At 45.2% G+C, this 22,241-nt stretch overlaps 3 protein-coding genes across 4 annotated transcripts; 1 reads left to right on the top strand and 2 right to left on the bottom strand.

Moving 5' to 3' along the window:
- Window positions 1–73: 73 nt before the first annotated feature.
- Window positions 74–2,397, bottom strand: LOC142893626 (troponin T, slow skeletal muscle-like). Its single transcript, XM_076034405.1, has 8 exons — window positions 2,338–2,397; window positions 2,097–2,213; window positions 1,586–1,663; window positions 1,338–1,451; window positions 1,137–1,246; window positions 962–1,052; window positions 841–881; window positions 74–570 (listed from the first exon to the last, which is right to left on the bottom strand). Exons 2-8 carry the CDS (start codon window positions 2,193–2,195, stop codon window positions 525–527), a joined length of 579 nt encoding a protein of 192 aa, XP_075890520.1. The 5' UTR covers window positions 2,196–2,213; window positions 2,338–2,397; the 3' UTR covers window positions 74–524.
- Window positions 2,398–8,329: 5,932 nt separating this feature from the next.
- LOC142893622 (pulmonary surfactant-associated protein D-like) lies at window positions 8,330–9,471 on the top strand. The gene is made up of 3 exons (XM_076034400.1): window positions 8,330–8,996; window positions 9,130–9,230; window positions 9,340–9,471. The coding sequence occupies exons 1-3, from the start codon at window positions 8,669–8,671 to the stop codon at window positions 9,415–9,417; spliced, it is 507 nt and encodes a 168-aa protein (XP_075890515.1). The 5' UTR covers window positions 8,330–8,668; the 3' UTR covers window positions 9,418–9,471.
- Window positions 9,116–21,725, bottom strand: LOC142893618 (carnitine O-palmitoyltransferase 1, liver isoform-like). 2 transcript variants are annotated; one of them, XM_076034391.1, is made up of 19 exons: window positions 21,576–21,725; window positions 18,838–18,989; window positions 18,187–18,326; window positions 17,657–17,828; window positions 17,399–17,500; window positions 16,980–17,117; window positions 16,656–16,733; window positions 16,308–16,415; window positions 15,926–16,013; window positions 14,327–14,522; window positions 14,068–14,256; window positions 13,864–13,969; window positions 13,645–13,761; window positions 12,996–13,160; window positions 12,770–12,898; window positions 12,365–12,520; window positions 12,089–12,202; window positions 11,398–11,490; window positions 9,116–11,137 (listed from the first exon to the last, which is right to left on the bottom strand). In XM_076034391.1, exons 2-19 carry the CDS (start codon window positions 18,976–18,978, stop codon window positions 11,012–11,014), a joined length of 2,358 nt encoding a protein of 785 aa, XP_075890506.1. In that variant the 5' UTR covers window positions 18,979–18,989; window positions 21,576–21,725; the 3' UTR covers window positions 9,116–11,011. The 2 variants fall into 2 exon arrangements, with proteins under 2 accessions (XP_075890506.1, XP_075890507.1); XM_076034392.1 differs by lacking the exon at window positions 15,926–16,013 and adding an exon at window positions 15,429–15,513.
- Window positions 21,726–22,241: the final 516 nt, after the last annotated feature.

Below are 22,241 nucleotides of genomic sequence, written 5' to 3'. Positions count from 1 at the left end.
CTTGTTTTGTTGTTTTATTTTCTTTTACCATAGAGGCCAAAACCAAAAAAAAAACAGGATTACACTCATAAACAATGTTCATTTGAATGTTTTCATATTTTATCTTAAAAAGGTCCCATATTATTATAGTCATATCCAAATCTTCATTTAAGTTAACTATTTAGGTCATTTGGCAAAAAAACAAATATAGAAAACACCATATTTAGCATCCAGCAAAACCAGTTCAATTGGCCCTTTGGTTTGGAAGGGGGCAAAAACAAGGGGGTGTCAAAGAAAGGTGTCAGCAGGGTATCACTGCCCTTTGTGACATCACAAAGAGCCACATTTTAGAACTGCATGTATTGGCACGTTTTGTTGACGAGTAGAGAAAGTAAAAACGACTGAAGAAAATACTTTCCTGCTTTCTGAGGGAGATCAGAGACCAGGATTGCTGCTGGAAGACACTGGCCAGGTAAAATCTGCATAATAAGGGACATTTAACACACTGCACTTTCATCCTGGGACCGACGGTGTAGCTTCTGTGTTCACTTCCAGCGTCCTCCCACCTTCCCCTTACCATGGACCTTTTTGCTGTGTGACACAAGGGAATAAAAGCGCATGTAAATCACAAGTATTTTATCAAATTGGAAATGATTATAAACAAGTTTAACCAACCGGAAAATGAGAGGATTGAGTGACTGACACAGGATGTTTAGGAATGGTCAATAATTTAAATATACACATTTCTGAAGTGTGAATTTGTCATCTTGTCAGGTCATGCCGTGTGTAACACCACACATCACACATGCTCGGTGGCCCCTGGTTACGCTCGGTTGCACAGAGACGGGCAGATGGACTCACAATTTCTGAGCGTGTTGGATTCGGTTCAGGAGGACGTTGATCTGAGGGAGAAGATTAAAAAAAACAGATCTTGGACTCAACTCGTTAATCCGTTTTGGAAGTTCTCGGCCGTGCGGCTCACCTCATACTTCTGCCTCTTCATCTTCTCAGTCAGTTCAAACTTCTCCGACTCCAGCTGGTGGATGCAGTCCCACATCTCCTTGGCTCTCTGCCTAAAAAGCAGCGAGGAATGAAATGGTTTGAACTGCGGTCCTCAGAAATGCTCCCTGGCGCTGGCCGGAGGACCTGACGCTGACCTCAGACCCTCCTCTCTCAGGTTCTCGATAGCCAACGGCTTGCGCCTCTCCGTCAGCGTCTTCTTCTTGATTTCTCTGGCCGTTTGCCGCTTGCCCCTCTTCTGCTCCGCCTGCAGGGGACAAAGAACCGAGTCCAGCTTCAAGCAGGAATCAGCTGCTTGGTGTTCAGAAGAAGAACGCAGGAGGTCCCCCGACTCCCACCTTGGCCAGGAACCCTCCGAAGTGAGCCCCCATGTTGGACAGCACCTTCTTCTTCTTGGCCTCGTCATCGGCCCTCTTCTTGGCCTCTTCGTCCTCCTTCCTCTGTCTCTCCTCCTGCGGGAAAGAAAAAGGTGTCTTCAGTTCGTTGTCCGTGCCGGCTTTCCACCGCTCGGCATCCGAGCAGCTTGTGGACAGGCGGTGGGGATTTAGCGGCATATGCAGCACAATGTCAAAACGCTAATAATCACCGCGATGCGTGTCTGCCGGTCACGCTCTTTCTCTGCCCTCACGCGCTGCTGCTCTGCCCTCTCGGCGCGGCGGCTCTCCTGCGACAGGAAGTGGCACGCAGTTTTTCTGCAGGTTCTGAAGAGATTCACCACGTCGTGCAAAGATCAACTGGATGTTTTGTGAGTGAGGCTGCCACTGAACTACCCAGGAGTTCAGTGGCCTTCTGCTTGATCCATTTTTCATAAAGCGTCTGCTAGAAGTCACAGTTCCTCAAATCGGCCCTTTGTGATGTCACGAATGGCACTGATACTATTCTCAAATGTGCAACCACACCGCAGCCATTTGCTTTGTTTTGTGTGGAAGGTCCAAGAAAGCATCAGAATTAGCAGGAAACTTTGAAAAAAAAAAAAAAAAAAAAACATGTTTTGCAAGGGTTTTGAAGAATTATTCAAGGCTAAACTGGAACTGTGTGTTAATGTGGGACCTTGAAGCCAAACACGCATGTGCGAATCGGCGCGAGTGAGACATTACAATCCTATCTTTGAGACCAATCAGCTCCTCTTCCTCTTTCTTCCTCTGCTCAAAGTGCACGTCGATCAGAGTCTGCAGCTCCAGCAGGTCTTTCTCCATCCTCTTCCTGTGGATATCCTGGCCAGTCAACACACACGCACGCACACACGCACGCAATAAGAATGTCCAATGCATTTTTTTTTCTTTCTTGGTGTCGTGATCATGCTTGTGCTGCAGTCATGACATTTATGCGGGGACATACATCAAAGTCGACTCTCTCTCCCTCAGGGATTTTCGGGGCAGCGAGCTGTGTGACCAGCGACCTGTAAAAAAAAAAAAGACATTACTGCATCCAATTTTTTTAAATTTGCAGTGTTGCATTGTTTGGCATTGTTCAAAGCCATTGCAGTGGTAACATTTGTTCTGATGGCAGTTGGGTGTTGAGTATTCCTGTTGAGTATTCCGGTGTGCACTTACTTGTAGACGCCTTTGGGACGTTCTTCTTCAACATGTCATGTGCAGTTGTCATTGAAAAAAAAATATAAAGAAATTAGCTCGACATGAGTTTCAAAGTGCCATTTTAAAAATCAAAAAAAAAATTTTTTAAATCTGCTGGCCACACTCACCTCCCTCCCCCTGCTCCTCATCATCCTCTGCAGGGAGGAAGAGCAACAGGGAGCTGAGACGAGGTGACTGGATGAAGGGGCTGATGTGTTCAATTAAAATGTGCGTCCTTACCCTCAGGGTGGCCTCTAGAACACAGAGCAAATATCAGATCAGAACACCAGTGTTGAGATCACCACCTGACGTGATATGTTCCACATTATGGACACATTAGAGACTCACCCGTGATCTTCAAGATCAGCCATGATGACGCTGAAAAAAACAAATTGTACTTCCTTTAAGAGGGTTTTAGCAGAGTTGATCTCTAGAGTACGTTTTAAATGCTTTCAGGATTGACTCAGACAAATCAAACAACTAAAACCTCTGCGTCCCACTGAATTCATAATAAATGTTACATAACCAGAGGGAGGGCTGTCGCCCACAGAAAATCCTTTATTTCTTACTCTTCGTTAGTTCTTCAATTAAAAAAAAAAACGTATTTGCACTCCACCTGACTTATTTAAATGTACAATGATTATTTCCTCTCTTGCCTGTGACATTTTAGCAGCACGGTGCGTCGCTCAGCTTGCGGCTACGGCCGAACGACGACACACAACACGGCTGATGGACGGATGAAAACCTTTAATTCCTGCATGGAGATTTGTTTTTTCCCAGCGAGTCTTATTTTCAGTGCCAAAGCTTATGACTTATGTAACGCGCATGAGTGCCATTTGCAGTGGGCCTGAAGTTTAACGCACCGCAAAGGTGGAGACTTGCAGTCCTCGGTGCCGCTCACACTGAGCTCAGGGTGAAGCTCATAGGCACAGAGATTATGACCTCTGGGGTGGAGGGGGTGTTTGCTTAATTCTGCAGGTCTAGGAATAGCAGAGGTTCACGGGGGCTATCAGCCGCAGCAGTGTCCTGTTACCCAGGATAAAAGTGAGCTATCAGCTGGCCAATCCCCCCCTTGATTAATTTGATTGAGCCAAAAAGAACGTGGGATGGAGGGATTAAGAGCGTCGGCTGGCGGCTGTCAACACCAGCCAAGTCCTCCATTATCATCTGATCTGCTCGGCAGTCCCCGCCGTGCTCAGAGAAGGATGACGAAACGTCCGCAGAACCTCGAATAATGCGTGTGTGCCAAGCTCATCCAGAGAGGCCGGCACGCCCGGCAGACTGTCGCATCCCAGCGTAGCTCAGTTCAGGCCAAGATCTCAGAGAATCAGCGCGCCAACTCTAAATGAACACAGGCACGTGGACAAAAGGCAGACAGGGGACCGGAGATGGATTATGCATCTGCAGAGTTTTATGTTTCTGATCAAAATGAACAGAGTCACCAGATGACCAGATGAGGGGCTACTAAAATCAATGGGTGTGTGGGGAACCTTTCCAACATAAATCTTACAATACCGACACTATAATATAGGAGTAGTCTGCTTTATTTTTACTGTACATATCACTATAACATCACCTAATTTTGAAAATGCATTGGCAGTATTTTTTAGAGTAAATGGAGTAAAGTCAAATAAATATTTCTGTAATTCATACCACGAGATGAGGAAGCTAGTAAAACTGCAACTGATAGAATTCCATGTTGCATTGTGGGAGATTGAACCATATCGCCAGATTTTTGCCAACACATTGCAAAACAAGAAAGAGAAATGTAAGGTGTTCTTTTAATAAGGCTTTTTTTTTTTACTATATTAAAATAATTGGCCTGGTGTCAATAAACAAAACAGATTTTTTTTTCCTGCCTATATCCTCAATTTCATATTCATAGACTTTCCAAATTCTACATGAAAAATGAAAAACCTGCCAATCAAACCCGAAACCACTGCAGTGTCCCAGAGGGCAAATCCTCGGTTCTATGTTCCGAAACTGCACAAAAAGAGGAGAAAAAGGTCAACGCAACGTACCTGAGCAGCTACAGACAGTGGAGGTGATGATGAAGACAGCAGGAGTCACTACTGGGGGGGCCAGACACAGCTTTATATAAGAGGTCGTGTGGGGTGACAGAAAAAAGATTTGGAAGGGCGGCTTGATCTAGGGGCGAGAGACAGGGGACGCACGCGTGAGGCTTATTGGCAGCTTTGTTAATAATGTAATTCCGACAGCCTGGATAATGAACGGAGGGTTTTGTTGTTGACCTCAGAGCTGAAACGGGAAGCAAGAGACAGGTGGCGGAAGATAAATAGAGACAGAGGAGCCAGACTGACTCGACAGAAAACCCCCCCAAAAAAGCCCCGAGCATCACTTAGTGGCTGCAGAGATGAAACACACACACACAAAGCGCGAATATGCAAAACTCAAGGGTCAAATCATTCAAATTCCTGTAAAATAATTAAGCATGAAACAGTCGGCAAAACTGGAGCCTTACAGCTGCAACAATTTTCAAACATCTCCAGGTGGAATTGTCCCCAGGCCTCCTGAAAGGCACGACTGTGAAAGGTGTGCGAAGGTCATATGCAAAGAGACATTTTCATGAGGCCGAGGAGCGAGAGCAAGGGCGAGATGGAGAGAGGTCATAACCTCAGAGGATCACACAGGAACTGACAGCAAGGAAGAACCTGCACATCAGGTAGGAAGAAAATCTTGTGTTTGGTGTCTGACGAGGGAATTGGGAGCAAAAGACGTCCTAAAAAACCAGCAGGAAGGGGCGATACAATAATGTGGTGGACCTGCAGCTGTCTGTTATTTTTTACTGTTGAAAAATCTTAGTGTTAACACTTAGTGTTTAACACGCTGAAGTGTTTTGCCAACGGGCCCCTTGTCTAGCTTGATTTGACTTAATCCACTGAAGCAGGGGTGTCAAACTCAAAATACACAGCGGGGCCAAAATGTCAAACTTGGACAAAGTCTCGGTCCAACATTGATATTTGTTGAAAAAATCTTCCTCCAGATAGAACAGTGAAACTTTTTATATGGACCCAAACAAGTTTTGCTTTAACCTGAATATGAAAGCAAAGCAAAGCTTACTACAATACAATTAATAACTTCATGCTGCACACTTGCAAAATCCAATTTCCAATATCCTTCAATGAACGTTCTGTACTGATTGAGCAGATCATTCTGGGATTTGTAGTGTTAGTGCTACACGTGCTGTATAATAGCGGCAGGCCAGCAGCTCTAGTAGTGATTTTGTATTGCCTCGTGGGCCAAATATAATTACACATAGGGCCAAATTTGACACCTATGCACTAAAAGGAACTCGACAAACAAGGGTCTGTCATTGTTCCATATTTCTGGGACCCACTCAATCCTCCCAAAGGAGGCTGATGCATCACTGAATCCCAATTGGAAAGCCACTTGTTTGGAATTGGGATTAGACCGCTGCACTGTTGGTATATTCATTTGGAACATTGTAATTCGGCTTCACCACCGTGGCGGCGGCCACTCAACTCACCCCCTGATTTCCCAGTGTCACTGTTAATTTAACATCATTACTTCCCAGGTCTCTTAATCAGATGACCTGTTCTCTAATCTGTAAAAACCGTGTGCACATCAAACCTAAATGGATCTTATCACAAAGCCTTAATGAGGTGTTTTATAGTTTCCTGATGCAAACTTCTTTTTTTGCTTTGTTTATAAGATGTTCTAAATGATGTTGCGGGCCAGTGAAAGAGTGAATCTGCTCAATGGATTGTTTGTAGTTGTATCACAGATGTGGCACCATATGGAGTCATCTGGTGCACTCCCCCCCATTCCCCCCCCCCCCCCCCCGCCCCCATTGCATGCAAATACATTCAAAAACGTACGTGCCAGGCATTAGCAAGCGATACGGCTGCTTGCGGAGCCAAGGTCAACAGATCTGGAGAAGCAGCAGAGAAGTCGAGATTTGCAAGCGGCCTCGCACGACTGATCCCTGAACAGCCCCGCAGGGGCCTGGAGGTGCTGTTAGCAGCCCGGGAGAGGTGTCCGTGGCCTTTGTGACATCACAGAGGGCTGAAACAAACACACCAAGTGGAGCCAGTAAAAGACGTTGAGGACTAGAAACACAGCAATGACGTTGTTTGAAAATATAATAAAGTGGAGTTTGTATGATGCTTTTATTAATTATTGTTTGTTTATTTGTATCCATTAAACGTGTCCCTTGCAGTGTTCCGAGGTCTCACATGTTGCTGCTTAGCTTTATTAAAGTGCAGACAGTCACTGCTTTAACAACATGAGTTTTATTGGTTTGAAAATTTAGTCCAGATAGAAACAAAGAGCAACTAGTACCATACACTCTCTATTTTTATCCCAGGAAACATGCTCCTCCGTCCGGTGATCCTGCTGCTCGCCTCAGGTAAGAGTGTACTTCAGTAAAATTATACTTGTGTTATAAAAGAATACTCTGATAAAAGTAAAAGATTCAACAGATTCAACTCCTTTACTCAAGGAAAGAAGTAGGAAAGTACAGGTTCTGAAAGAGGTTCTCAAATAAAGTACAGATATCTGAAAAATCTACTTAAGTACAGTAAAGTATTTGTCCTTTGTTACCTCCAACCTCCACAAGCCACCAGATAGTTAACGCCTAATAAAATTGATGACCACACAACTCCTGCTTCATTAGTTTTCTAGTGAGCCACCTGCCGTCTCTTCCCAGGTGTAGCCTTGTGCTCGCACTCCTACCGGGAATACTACCTCATATCCGAGACCAAGAGTTGGGGCAACGCCCAGAAGTACTGCAGACAGAGGTACACCGACCTGGCCCCCGTCCAGGACCTCCACGACGTGTCTCGGCTGACCGACCTGAGCAAGGCCAACAAAGCTTCGTGCTGGATTGGAATGTATATGGCCAGCGTGGCGTCCTGGGCGTGGTCTCTGGGAGGCGACTCGTCCAGCTTGGCTCACTTCACCAACTGGGACCCTTCACTGGCCTCTGGCCACAGCTGTGGAGCCATGAGGGCTGATGGGAAATGGCAGACCTCCTCCTGCTCCACACAACTGCCCTTCGTCTGCCAGTCAGGTGCACATGGCGCCTCCCTATTGGTCACTTCTGGCATTACTGGTTGCAGGGGTCTCAAACTGATGGGAAAAATGTAACGTAATCAGGCCTCTGGTACCTATTTTTGAAGTTGTATCTTTGCAATTTAAGTTACCTTCTTCGCATACAATTGAAAAAAAAAGTTACGTGCGGTTTGATGTTTTTCCACTGGGGCAAAGGTAAGGTCAGAGGTCGAGCATTCCTGCATCTTCCCAGCCAAAGCCATCATCACCTTTTCGTTTTTGTTTTTTTGTTAAACATGTTAAACATGTTAATGGAACAGATTGAACTTTCAACACACATTGCACTTTCCTGTGGTCTGTTTTGCGATGGAGCAGCCCAAAGGCGATTTGAGTTTGAGGCCCCTGATTTGTGGTTTGATTGTTTGACTCTGTTTAGTGCAAAAAAAAATCCAACAAGTTTTAGTTTAGTTTTTAATTTTAGTGGCAGTGCAGTATCACATGGCAGGTCATGTGACATAAATTAATAAATAAATATTTTATAGAGAGTTAAAACATTATTATATAATCCAATAATGCACTTCTCAAGCACTGGCAGTCAAATATACTTAGTTCACACTTTTTCTGCAAAATAATAACTTCCTCCTCCTCAATCTAATATTATTATCATTATTATTATTATTATTTTATTGATAGAGTAGCATAGTATAGCATCTACTAAATATAAGATAATGATCACAGGGATGGTCATATGTTTTCCTCTATGTCTAACATTAGCATGCCCTTTAATAATTTATAATACACTATACCCCAACCCTAACCCTAATAACACAGTACATTCTGTTTGAACCATCACTGAAATTGCATATTCAGGTTCCATTTTTACTCAGGGAATCAATTTCTGGAGCTTGACGAAGATTTTCAAGGTGTCGAATCCTTTGATTTCGGAGAAGATCAGTTCGATCTCTTCCACTTTCACTCCGCTGTGCCTTCCTCACCTTTCCCCTCCCACCACACAGCAGTCTCACCTTACGTTCGCGGCGCTTGCAGATGGCGCCGACGGGATGTTCGCCGTGCTGCCTGAGGTGAAGACTTGGAGTGGCGCCCAGGCCTACTGCAGGCTGCACGCCGCAGACCTGGCCAGCGCGAGGAGCCCGGCTGAGAACGAGGCCGTGCGGCAGCTGATCGGCCAACAGGAGGAGGAGAGTCACCCCCTCTTCTGGATCGGCTTATTCAAAAGTAAAGTGAGATCGTCTGACGGAGCCTACAGCTCCTTCCATAACTGGTACAGGACTCAGCCAAATAAGGACGGATGGTGTGTTCTGGCCACCTCATTAGGAAAATGGTACGACAGAGGATGCGCTAATAAGCTTATGTGCTTCTACTGCTACGGTAAATAACGCTTTATCTGCGTCTCCGATGTGCACTTTCTGTTCCTTTATAATGTACTGTATTTCTCAACGAGATCTACTAACGGAGGGCACATATGATTTCTCTTTAAAAAAAAAAACAACAAAAAAAACAGCAAGGAAATCCATGAAGTTCATTGTGAGGCTGCAATTCAAGTCAAATTCCAAATTCTCCTCCTTCAGCGATTCTGCGCTGACTGACGACATTCTCAGCAAAGTGAGTCTCGGCTTTATGCGAGGTTGACTTTTCATGGGGAGAGAGAAAAAGGTTGTTTGTGAGTCAGAGATTTACAACTAACATGTTGTCTTTGTCAACTCTCAAATAGATCCAAAACAAGTACGACAAGGTCAAGCTTCAGTGGAGAGTCGAGCCCGATGGGAAGGTTTTCCACAAGCGAGATTAATTCATCATTTGTCTCTTTACCTTTACTTATCAATAATATTCATACGATTTTGTAAGGGCCTCTGAAGGGGGAAAACATACGTGTGTCACACCTGGAAACAACAGGTGCTTAGCTGTTTAAAATCAAGTTGTTTTTTGTTTGTTCTGTTGTTTTCGCTCATTCATTTGACTGATTGTATAAAAAAAGAACACAACAAAATATTTTTTTTCTTTTAAAAGAGCTTGAAGGCCTTTAGAAAGAGCTGATGGCAGCAACTGCAGGCAAAATATTCTCTCCCCTAAAACTCTGCAAGACAATTATAATATGTCAATGTCAGTGTCTTTATATGTGTAAATGATGCACATTGGAAAGTTTATACTTTGCATGAACCTTAAACTGAAATTCTAATTGATTCCCTCTGAATTTATAGATTACGTTTCAATTACATTCACAGATTATTGTCACAAAAAGAGCCATCTAATACTTTTTATTTTATTATTTTTTTGTTTTACTTTGTCCCCTTGATATACTGCATTTTAAAAAGCAGACAATAACAGTACAATCAAAGGTAAAAATAAAACAACAGCAATGGCAATAATAGAAGGGGAGAAGAAGGAAGCAGCATGAAAAACGACGGAACAGAATGCCGAAGTTGCAGCTTTTCACTGGTTTTAAAGGTCCCATATTATGCTCAATTAAAGTTTTCAAGCAGTTAAATGTATTGGTATCCTGTCAGTAAACTCCCCAGAAGCTTTGCCAGGCTCCTCCACTGGAGTCTGGGATGAAAACTCAAGATCTGAAATGGATAATATGGGGCCTTTAAAGTGCAAACAGTAAAGACTGGCTGATCCACATATTGTACACTTTAAATATTTTTAAAAACATAACAGCTGTGCCTTAGTAAGCGGAATATTATGTGAACCACAATGCAGGTGTGAACAGTGTGGCACTCCCAGTACAGCAACACAATCATAGATATATGTTTTGATAGAAAGTATATTTATACAGCAATTAAATAGAAATAAGACTCAGCCAAACCAGCCAAAGGGACAATAAAAAAAAAAACCCTGGTGCTGCTGCTCACTCGGGCCTCTGTGTCTGTGTTCTGTGATTTGGGCTTTAAGGCAACTTGCCTCACTCACACCAAACACTCCAAGCAGTCCATGCCTTCAAAGTCAACCATTCACACACGCATTTTCCTAATTAATTCAACAGAAAATATGTGGCATAAATATGTTTTCCTCACTGGAATGACAACAAAATGTTTTTTTTTTTTTTTTTTAAATAATCAAACTGTGCCGCACTAATGTCATTATTTTTGGTTTGCTTCCTAAAAACAAACTCACTTCACACTCATTCAGTTTGTTAGTATATAAATCTTTTCTTTCTCTCTCTCTCTCTCACTTGCGCCCTCACACACGCGCGCAACACACACATACACACACACGGCTAACATACAAACACAAACTAGATGCAAATGTAAAAACATCACCTCTACTGTGTCGGTCACCCTCGCCACTCTGCTATAAAAATTTCCCAATGCATGAGGCGAAGGTGGAGTCACCTTTCCTCGCTTCTCAGATTTCAAGAGGTTTTTTTTTCCCTGAGTTGCCACTTACAGGTCTTTCTTGACCTCTGGCAAACGTTCTTCTGTCTTGCTGGGAGTTTTTTGGCTCGGGCTCAGCAGCTGCAGCAAGTCCTGAAGAGCTTTTCGAATCTGGGCACCAAACTTACGAGCATCCTGGAGGAGAAGCACAGTGAGAGACGCTGAAAGTGTTTACGGGAGGTCAAATGAGACGCGTTACCACAACAGGATAAGTTGCACTGCCTGTATCTGAGTTTAGTGCCCTTGTATTCTCCAAATCCATGGAAACAAGTAGATAACAATTATAGCACTAAGAAGAACTTTCATCTTGTTTTGAATACAGTTCCAGTGTTTGCGCAGCACCGTTTTCAGTTCAGGGTGATTTGATTGACAGTGATTTTAATGATCATACTCACAGTGTCAGGGCAGGAGTTCTTGCACGAGATGTGAAAGGTAAAAACGTTTCCTGACAGCACCAAGTAACAAACCCCGTAACCGTCATCAGCCACCTGACAGAGAAGCACACAAGTTGTAATGTGAGAACAAAAAGTCACAAAAAAAGTGGCAGTGTTGACGAAACAACAGCGCAGTCTGTGTTTTCTACAATGACAAAAGACCTAAAGGTCCTGTATGGGTGATTTAATATCCTTATTCTTATCATCTCAATGGAGCAGTCTTGCACTGTTAATTAGCCAGGGGCACTGGAGACCTCTCAAAACAAAACAGCGTATTTAGCCTGGTGTTTACAGCCGCCTGCAAAAACTGTTTAAGTTTCCTGCTAAGACCCATCCTTGTGTTTGTGAGGGGATTAAAAACAAGGATGTCTCAGAGGGAGGAGCTAAAACCCTCTGAGGGAGCTGTTACTAGCTTGGGAGAGGAACAAGTGCCCTTTGTGACATCACAGATGGATTACATTCATTGTATTGGCACACACTTTCTGAAAGGTGGAGCAGCCAAATGAATTAACGTTTGGACTTTACTTCTCACTTCATTGGGTTCAATGACAGGTACACACAGCACTGGTGAAGCAAACTTGGCCTCATATGGGACCTTAAAGGTTGCGATACTGCGGTGATGTAAACAACTGGGCAAAGTAAATCCACCGACCGGCCCGAAGCCGCCTCCATAGCAGAGGTACTCTGGGTGGTTGACCATGTCGAACATCTCCATGTTCTGGTAGGGAGTCTGACTGCTGGACAACCGCCAGGGTTCAGACAGAACCTGGAACACACACACACACACACACACACACACACACACACACACACACACACACACACACACACAGATAGAGCGAGAGTTAGTCGATGTTGATGTTGCATTGGCTCTAAAGCACGCAGCAAGAGTGAATATTCATGGAGAAACAGAGGAAAGTCGTGGAACCTCTTTCAAAAAGGGAGACTCCACCCCCAGGTATCTGGAGACGACGTAGAGGCAGAAGAGGTGTCTGTCGACGCCGGCGCCAGTGCTCGCCATGCGGCACAGACACTGGTGCTTTTCAGAGGCCATGCGGAACAAACGCCTGCACACCTCCGCAGGCTGAGGGGGGGAGGGGGGGTAAAATAAAACTTGGTCATAATATGAAAAGTTGCCACTGTTGTTAAATCAAAATGAAATGAAATCAAGAATGCAGTCACAATCGTTTGCAAACAAGTTTTTTTTTTTTTTTTACTAATAAGCGACGAGTTAAAAGCTGAAGAACCAAACTTTAAAGCTGTGAAGGAGTTCTTAAAATATAATAATAATAATAATATATATATTTTTTTTTAAAAAACAGTCTGATCTGACCTCTCCTCCTTCCAGCGCTTCGATGAAGGCACAGGTCTCGTTGGTGCAGGAGCGAACGGTCTCAGTCCTGCCCTCCCTGAAGAGACGGGTCATGGATGACTCGTAGGATAAACAGAATCTCCTCCGGTCCTGGAACACAGACACAGAAACCCACAACATCAATGAGGGAGATTCTACAAAGCCCCAACCAGGCGGTGAGATGGGGGAATGGATGGGAGTGACTCACTCGGTAGTAGGCCAGCTGCAGCGCAATCTGAAGGAAGGCGTCTGGACTGATGCGACACCTCTTCACCTTGTCTTTGCCAAAGTCTCTGAAGATGAGGACGTGCACGTCCACATCGTCGGCGAGCGCCTGGGCCGCCGCCAGCGACTGAGAGATCTGCTCCTCACACTGACACACACACACACACACACACACACACACACACACACACACACACACACACACACACACACACACACACACACAAACACACACACACAGTTACAGAGATGAAGTAGCAACAAAGTGGCACTGGCTCTTCAATTGGCTGGTTTTCAAAGAGGAAATCCTGTTGCTGCTTAAAAAAATAAAATGGAGTAAAACTGGGTGGCGACTTATGAAGAAATCCGAGTAAAGCCACTTAAAATCAGTTGGCGGGCCGGACTTTGAGCATGCCCGGCCTAGATCTAGAGTCTAAGTCCTGTGCATCCTCTACTTCTGACTTCATGTCCTGCTTCACTACATCCACACACAGCATCCTTCTACCCAGACGTGTTGACCTCAGCTACCTCCAACTCGGCCTCCTGTCTTTCCTTCCTTTCTGCTCTCACCAGCGTCTTCTTGCACTCTTTTTCTCTCACTCTTGCAGACACTCATCGATTGTTCCACTCACTTCTGCTGGGATTTCCCAGTTCAGCTTCTGTGGCTCCGGTATTGATGAGTCCGCTTCTCCCTTGCAGTGACCCTCTGCGTTGTATCCCAGCTGGAAACACTCGGTGGCCATTGCCCACTGGGAAACACACGCAAACACACACATATATTGCGAGAATGAGTGACACTCGCTGAATCAGACGAGACCGACGCTCTTCCTTCCCTCTTTCACCTTCCTCACCTCCCATAAGTGTGACAGCACTGGCGCGTCGGCCCACGAGTGCTCTCCGTTCAGGCCAGTCTTGCCGTTTTTGTAGAAAACCACAGAGAAGGACTTGTCGAACCACCTGCGGGACGGATCCCAAACTGTATCACTCATTTAAAAAAAACAGGACCCACTCTCTCAAGATGCGTAGATGTCTTTGAGAGGGGAAAAAAAATTCACCAGTTGTAACATTTCCCGTGCAGCAGCGCTTTGGCATAGCGATCCACGCTGGCCTCGGGGTCGTCTCCCAGCATGCCGTGCTCGTCCTCCTCCAGCGTCACGAAGAAGGCGGCTTTCTCAATGCAGTCCAGGGAGCTTCTGTTGACTCCGCTGCTGAAGTGTTTCGCTCTGGCTTTGGCCCAGGCGGTTCTGGGGTCAGAAGAGTTCGATGAGAAGGACGGCGAGGCCGCGCGAGGCGCGCGAGGCGCGTCAAACCGACCTGTCGCCAGCCGTCAGGGCCCCCAGTTCGGCTTCCCCACTGGACGGAGCCGATGGCTCGTCCAGGATCCTCTGGATCTGGAGCTCTATCTCCCTGGGGGCCAGGAGTCTCCCCGCGTGGTAAACCCGCAGGCAAAAGTAGCGCCCCTTGTGGTAGACCGCCAGGTGTTCGCTGTCCTGCACGTGTTGCAAAGTGTCTTTCGAAGGAGAGACAGAAATGAAGAGACATGAGTAAATCATTAATAGGAGTGACCTTTGGTCCCATAAGGTCCAATGTGTAAAATTTGGCTTGATTTATGATTTTGATATTTTTATATTTCATACATACTGCCCAGAAATACATAAATAAAATTGTATACTCACAGTACAATAAAACTAATTAGTTTTTTCTAGCCTCATAAGAATATGTAACAATCTTGCGCCGCCATTTTTTAAGAAAGCCCACCTGACAGTGTCCTCAATACGAATGGCGCAGATTGTGGGGTGTGCGCTTTTTTAACCGATGCCCTTTGTGACATCACCGAGAGCTGATTGTTTCAGCACACACTTCATGAAAGTGGAGCAGCCAAGCAGGGACGTTGGGGAAACTACTGACTGGCTGTCTAGCAACACATTATAATTACTGCTCTTGTCACTACCCTGAGACTGAGGTGTAAGTGCCCTCTGTGACATCACGATGAGCAACTGTCCAGAACTGTACACTTATGGAAAAGTGAAGCAAGTGAACTAGGTTTTTTTTTATGTCTGGGGAGTTCATCAAATGTTATCGTGAAAAAAAACATGTGAAAGTAATTTTGCATAATTTGGGACCTTTAAGAATATCAATTAAATATCATAAGCACAGTAATTTCAGACAAATTGTTACTTTTTATTTAATATTAAATCCTGTGTATGTCCTGTGGCCTGAACCCCTTTGTACTCGTTATCAAATCACTGCATGAAACACTTTCTATCCCCTGTCTTCTCTTTTATCTGCTAATTAGGATTAAGGAGTGTAATTATAATATTATACATGTGCAAATGGTCTTTTTGTGAGGAGGCTGTTTGAAAAGTTTAGCTCAAACACAAAGACTTGTCCCGCCGCGTGAAAATATAAAGACTACCTGTTAACGTCCCGGGGATTCGGCAAGTGTCAAACATCCGCTCAAACTGATAGGAGCAGCAAGGAACCGCAGACCTCAACAACCACTGAGCAGGGCGCAAAAAGTAAAGAGCAGGAGCAGGAGCAGAGAGAGGGAGGAGGGAAAGAAACCAAGACAACCAAACAGAACCAGAGCAGAAAACAAGGGGAGGGGAGGGAGGAGAAGAAGGAAAATCAAAACGTGTCGGCAGAAGAAACAAGACATTAGTACGAAACTGAGCATTTTTCTTTCCCAGCAGACCCAGACAGACCTGAGACCACACCAGCGGATGACATGCATAACAGACAACCAGGATGACTCACACCGGCAAATACACACACAGTCTGTCTTCTGTAGCACACACAGACTCCTGGACACCTTCAGTGATGCCTCATCCTGAGTCAGCATCGCCCATCTCCCACATTAGCCCTCTGACGGTCTGTCTAGTCCCCCGCGTGTGTGAACGTCGCTGCCTTTACCGGTCGTCTCTCCCGGAGCGCGAGTGCTGTTGAACATCCTCTTACACTGAGCCGAACACAGAGGAACACCAGTGCCCGGAATTTGGCTCTGGGAAACGGAGACGAGGGCGAAGCGGGGAGCGAAGTGGTGGCGCCAACAGAGGATTAAGCAAAAGTGGGGAAGGAATAATGTGCGTATATTTAAGTGGAAGGCAAACGAGATTTAATTAAAGCAAGTGGCGGACAGATTAGGGGGAGTTTAAAAAAAAGAAGAAGATGAGAGAACATGAGGGAAGTGTATTCACGTCCACGTCACACATCAGAGAGGCGCACGCTGCCATCTGGCAAGACGCACAAACATGGAAACCAGTGACGTTTGTCAGTATTGAAGAACTGAGCTCACGGGTTTGATCTCTTCCTTGTTGAGTCGGTTTCGGTACAAGAGCAAGGCGTAAATGGTGTTGCCGGCCCGGGCTGCCTGGATAGGGGTGGGTGTCACATACAAGAAGTCCTGGGGAGGGAGGAGACAGAGAGAGAGTCAGGTTTGGGCAGGAAAGAACAAAGAAAAATGGGGAGAAACTGTAGAAAACCCAAAGGCAGAGAATCCCATTAATCTACATTTGTTTCACTAAATATGAACAAATCATGAACAAAATGAATTCCAAAAGCCATAAAATCCAAATGAAGGGCCACAGACTGCTGGGCCAGATATGTCATTACACAACAGAACGGGATATAAATGTCTTCATACCATGATGTAATAGTTGCTGTTCACCACTAGTGGGCTGCGTCCACGGAGATACACATATTCCTCCCACCAATCGCTAACCTGAAGAAGAAGAACAGCAAGCGTGCACACACACACACACACACACACACACACACACTGATGTTGGTGGAGAAAAGCAAATATCGCCGCTCTTTCCGCACATTCAACCAACTTAAAAATTCAAGAGCCTGGCGCAGATATGCATTGTTTATGGAATTTTAAATCTCCTCTGGTGAGCCGGCCAGCCGAGTGTGTCTAACACCAGCGTCATGCATGGAGCGTGAGAGTAACAAACGGAGCACTGACGTAGTTGGAAGCCCAGAGAGCTTTGAGCTTGAGGAACCACTGCAGGCGGTTGCCAAGGCTGCTCTCGAACTCTGCTGCCAGCTTGCTCACACGCTCGTACTGAGTGTCGTCCAGCAGCGGACGCACCGACTCCAGGTACTACGAGACAACACAACAACAAACAAAACACAAATCCCCTTGTTGAGAGGTGCAGCATAGAACAACAACAAAACCAGACTATATGGTGCCAAACGTAGATGTATTTAAAAACTGGTGGATATTCGACCGTGCCACCGTCCTGCTAGGCCAGTTAAACATTAAATGGGATCATTTCCAAGGGACGCTTGTACAAAACAAAAGCAGGAAACGGTGATTGTCAGAACGTGCTCCATCTGTTGTCGGGCCTGGTGTCATTTTCTCTCTACCGTGTGACGTCTCACCCTCTTCACTGTGTCTTTGATGGCGGGAACCGGCAGGTTTGGCAACACACCCTGGTAGCTGTAGAGCAGAGGCTTCCGGCCAGAAAAGATCCGCACCAGCGCCTGACAGAAAAAAGAATTGTGTGCAAAAATCCTTCGTAAAAAGGAATTGAAAAACCTATATCTAGATCTAGAATAAACTTCACAAGACAGAGATAAAAACAGAAAAACACACTCTGGAAGAACCACAACAACGACAACAACAACAATCAGACTGACCACCCAGACTTTGGTTGTGGTGGACATCTTGCCGTGCGGCTCAAACATCCAGCGGTGGTACGAGAGGAGCTGCTTGAGGACCATGCGCATGGTGAAGATGAGCAGGAGCCACAGCATGGTGCTGAAGAGCACGGCAGACACCAACACCTGACACTGCGTGCTCATGGATTGTCTGTAGGGGGCGACAGAGAGAAGGGATATAAAAGAATGGCTGGCTTATATGAGGTTTGCATTGAGACGACACACAGTCTCACCTGTGCTGCAGTGATTAAATATTTAGCACTGTGTTGGCATGCAGGGCTGATTTCCAGATAAATGTGCACATACTTCGAGAAGAGGAACCAAGAGTATAGAGAGGTAATAAAAACAACATGAAAGTAATTTCGCATCAGTGGGGAAGAGAGAATTGCAACAGGAAGACAGATGCAGGAAAATATTTTCAAGAAAAACATCCCAGAAAGAAGCTACAACATCAAGAGGTGGCTGTTATATTAAAAGAAACTTTTCACTGGAGTCAAGAGAGCTGTTACCTGATTGGCAGGTTCTCCTGGATCTTGGCTATGAGTCCCATGGAGGGGTCGGAGCGAGTGTACACGGTGGCCAGGATGGCGACAACCACAAAGAGCCAGGAGGATGGGCTGGCAGGGTAGACCCCCGTCTTCACACTGTTCTGGTGGTGTCACAAAGACACACAGAGGCACTGTTAATCCCAGTCTCCCTGTTTGCAACAAGCTTTGGGTTCCAGGCTGTTTCACTCAACGGCTAATTAAAAATTCAACTGCCATATTTAAATGCCCCACGGTGAGGCAAAGTGTACTTTAGCAATATTTATTTTAACGACAATGGGTCTTTTTACCTGAAATGAAATTAGGAAACCATCTCTTACTTTGCTTTACTTTACTTAGATCAAAATGATAATCATGATGTCACAAATGACGCTGATCCTTCCCATTGGTTAACAGCTACATCTATTAGCATTATTAGCATTATTTTATATATTTATTTAGAAAATTGACTGAGGTCGCTCCACTTGAGTCGTGGATGAAACATTCCTTTGTAAAAAAATTAGGCATTTATAGCTAACACGTCAATTTTTTCTTCATTCGTGCACAATATTTCTGAAAAAACTGAACAATGAATAAAAAGCACCAGATACAAGCGAGTGTGAAGGGTGGAGGTACCTTGAGTCGGACGAGGCGTTTCCTCCAGGAGCGAACTCCAGACAGGTAGATCTCAGTGAGGGCCTGGTGGGAGAGCCGCACGTCCACGCCCTCCTGCGTGACGCTGAACTGGAAGCCAACCGCTTGGTGGGCTTCGGCCATGACCACTTCGACTAGCGGTGCGAAGGGCAGGAGAGGTCGCAGGGAAGGACAAGAGGGAAAGAGGGAAGGATTTAGGCTCCCGTTCGCAAAATCTTCAGCCAACAACCCTGCACCCACAGGCGCCGCCCTGCAGGTCAACGCTGAGCGACAGGAACGCGTGTCGACGGGAAACGGCTCGGGAGAAAATGCAAACGATATGCAAAAACACAAGCACTCGCCTTGTTAAGCTGCTAACTTGTGCTAATATTTGACAAAATGCAAGACACACAAACAAATTCAGTTTGAATGCCAGAAGTGTCCTGAAAACATAAAGGGCTAGAATGCATTTGACAGCATACAAAAATGGCATCAAACAAAGCAAAGAAAGTATTGTGGACAAATAGGAAAAAAAAATATATCACAAAATACATTAAACACACAACACATCTTATTTTACAGAATTTCTTCATTAAAAGCAGCAGCTTAGACGACGTGCCAGCCGTCAATAGGGAAAAAACAGGCAAAAAGAAGAAGGTAAACAGCCCAAAACGACGGTTTGTACTCTGACAACTGTTTGTGCTCCTCAGTTGTGCAAAGAAGCGGCAGCAGGCAATGCCAAACCTGACCCCCAGAGAACGAATGCTGCGAAGGGACTGCGAGATGATCATCGAGATGATTCATCAAAGCAATGACGACGAATAAGAAAATGTGTTTGTGTCAGGCGAGGAAAAAAAAAAAATAACCAACAAGCCAAAACACATCAATCACATTCGCACTTGCAAGAGAAGCTTCAAACACGCTCATTGTCTACGCGTCACTTTAAAAATCTGCATTGGCTGGAAACAAGGAGAATTTAAACAGCACCAGGCTGACAGGCAGCGAGCGCTTCTATCATTTAAAGCAATAACTGCTGCCACTTCACAAAGAGGGGATTGATTTTTTTCCTCCACGAATGGCTGATGAATAATGCCTGGAGGTTTGGCTAACTGTGACGCCGGACCCGACCCCGGTGTGCTGCCCTGGTTTTCTCACTTCAGCACTTAAACGCACATTTCCACACGATCCCCTGGTCGTAATAAGAGTCTGAGTGGGTCACAAGTGCCAGCATTCTGGATTAACCGTCGTAAAGGTTGAGCACTTCAGGTACCCCGCAGTATGCGTAACACCTTGGCGATTTACTGCTTTCTAAAACACTGTCATGCACTGTGCATTTCACAAGAAGTACAGTAACGCCATAAAGCTAATATTTAAAGAAATGCATGAAAAAAAGAAACATACGTAATGTTGCACAATCAATTACAGAGATACGAGTAAAACATTTTAAGCAGTGTATATGGATTTTTATCATCATTGTTATTATAATTTTCATCCTAGACCCCAGTGGAACAGCCATTTTCTTCTTTTCTTTTTTTTTTTTTTAGGTAAAACTCTGCATATATTCAGAAAATACTTAATTTAGCCCAGTTTACAGAGTTTTCGTAGCTTTTTTATTTTAAGCTTCCCTCCTGCTTAAACGATGATGCTTTGTTGAAACGTCCACATACTAGGAAGGGGACGAAAACAAAGTGGACCCACCTTCAGGCTGGGGGTGTTAACATGAGCCTGGAAACAGTATTAGTTCCCTTTGTGACATCACAAAACTGATGGTGTGTTTTAAAATCATTTTTCGAGATTTCTGGGCATTTTACTTACAAAATAGATCGGTTACATGAATATTGCACAACATCAGATCAACCAAACAGAGATATGACATCATATTAACACCTTCCAGGAGTCACACTATTGCACCTTTTTTTTAACCTGTCAGACACGGATGAAACGAATTCTTAGTGCAGACTTCTCATAATCGGAACTAATTGAGAAAAGAAAATATTCCATCAATTCAGGCGGCTGTGACAGACGTCCTACCGACTGTCACCGTTCGATGAGACCAGGGTCAACAGAGCGAGCGACCCTTGAGCTGCATGCAACGCAGACTATACGCAGGATCCCAGATATCCGCTGCTCCAGTAGCTATGCAGGTCAGAGGGGATGGGACAAATGGCGAAGATAAACAAAGCAAACGACGGTGACATGTAGTGTGAGCCCTTTCTGCCAGCTCAGCGCTGGAAAACACACGGGAATTACGAGCCCGAGCTGTTGTACAAAACGAAAACGTATAACCCGCGGTCAAAGAAGAGAGTGACGAGAAAAAGAAGGGGGGGGGGACCCTTCCAAACACTGTCGTGAATACGAGGCTTTATTTTGATTCACAGACACGATTTACGTAGTAACGTTTATCACCTCTCTACCTATGTATCACCTAATTGCCTTCAGTGGTGCTGCTAGCGACATAGGGTCAGCTGTGTCCACTGCCAATAATTACAGCAGCTAATTTTCCGAACGTTGAGGCCAATTAGCGTTTTAGCAGCAGGAAGCTGCGAGATGTGACGCCGGGGCTGCTGCTGCTGCTAGCGCTGGCTAGCCGAGCGCCCTGCCCATTATGTGGGCAGCGTTAGCAGCGAACGGCAGCTGATGGTGGTGGTGAGGGAACGGGGAGGAGAAGGGGGCACATGTGCAAAAGGTGCGGCTGACTTGGCGTCTCTTGTCTCACCGCTGACTGAGGCCCGACACCGTACCTGTTGGCGCGCCGGGGTGTCCAAGTTCCCGCAGTCCGGAGCAGAGGAGCGGTAAGTGAACTTCCAGCGTCCTCTCTGATGGGGAAACTGCGAGGATGCTCGGGCTGATGGAGCACTGACGCTGCCTTCGCAGACTGCCGGAAATCCCGGAATCCAGAAGCCAGTTCACCGACGCCCACTTGAGACTTTGGTTTTTAACACATTTAGAAACCGTATTGTGAATTATTGATTTTTTTTTAATTATTTTTTTAATCATAATGTGTGTCTCTGGACTGTCCCTCCGCACATGAGAAGCGCCCACCTTTTACTTTATTATCTGATTCTAGTTTCAGCTCTAGAAATAAACTCTTTTTTGACGCCATTTAGGGCACTCAGGCCTTAGTGACTCCTTCCAGGTTAGTGACAACATCCCCAGCCAGGTGTTTGCTCCTCCATTTGAGGGACACCAACACCTGCACACCATCTTGGGGATGGTGTGCAGGTGTTTTCCTGTATTTTCCACACAAGTAGATTATAACAGAAATGAAAAGTGGGTATTTCTGCAAGCGGTTGTTACCAGAAGAGTAAATTTACTGTTTTCATGAGATATATTTTCTTGATGCAAGTTCCACGAGCAAGGATGCTCCACTTAAAATTGTAGGACTAAAAAAAATGGATTCTCTACAA

Source organism: Nelusetta ayraudi, unplaced genomic scaffold (genome assembly GCF_046127955.1).
Source record: "Nelusetta ayraudi isolate G7.1 ecotype Tasmania unplaced genomic scaffold, CSIRO-AGI_Nayr_v1 ptg000042l, whole genome shotgun sequence".
Lineage (NCBI taxonomy): Eukaryota > Metazoa > Chordata > Actinopteri > Tetraodontiformes > Monacanthidae > Nelusetta > Nelusetta ayraudi.
Note: the sequence above shows the minus strand (reverse complement) of the source record. Positions and strands in the feature narration are given on the sequence as shown.

Bases quoted from the DNA above. Each gene is read 5' to 3' on its own strand.
- LOC142893626 (XM_076034405.1), bottom strand. From the start codon at position 2,195: ATGGAGAAAGACCTGCTGGAGCTGCAGACTCTGATCGACGTGCACTTT. The intron at 1,247-1,337 runs GTGGGAGTCGGG...TGTCCCCTGCAG, and splicing joins TCGGAGGGTTCCTGGCCAAG to GCGGAGCAGAAGAGGGGCAA. The intron at 571-840 runs GTGAGTCCATCT...TGTGTCACACAG, and splicing joins ATCCAACACGCTCAGAAATT to CAAAAAGGTCCATGGTAAGG.
- LOC142893618 (XM_076034391.1), bottom strand. From the start codon at position 18,978: ATGGCCGAAGCCCACCAAGCGGTTGGCTTCCAGTTCAGCGTCACGCAG. The intron at 16,416-16,655 runs GTATGAAGACAT...CTCCCTCCCCAG, and splicing joins ACAGCAACTATTACATCATG to GACTTCTTGTATGTGACACC. The intron at 13,161-13,644 runs GTGAGTGGAACA...TGTGTGTGTCAG, and splicing joins ACTGGGAAATCCCAGCAGAA to TGTGAGGAGCAGATCTCTCA.
- LOC142893622 (XM_076034400.1), top strand. From the start codon at position 8,669: ATGTTCGCCGTGCTGCCTGAGGTGAAGACTTGGAGTGGCGCCCAGGCC. The intron at 8,997-9,129 runs GTAAATAACGCT...CAAAAAAAACAG, and splicing joins TATGTGCTTCTACTGCTACG to CAAGGAAATCCATGAAGTTC. The intron at 9,231-9,339 runs GTGAGTCTCGGC...ACTCTCAAATAG, and splicing joins CTGACGACATTCTCAGCAAA to ATCCAAAACAAGTACGACAA.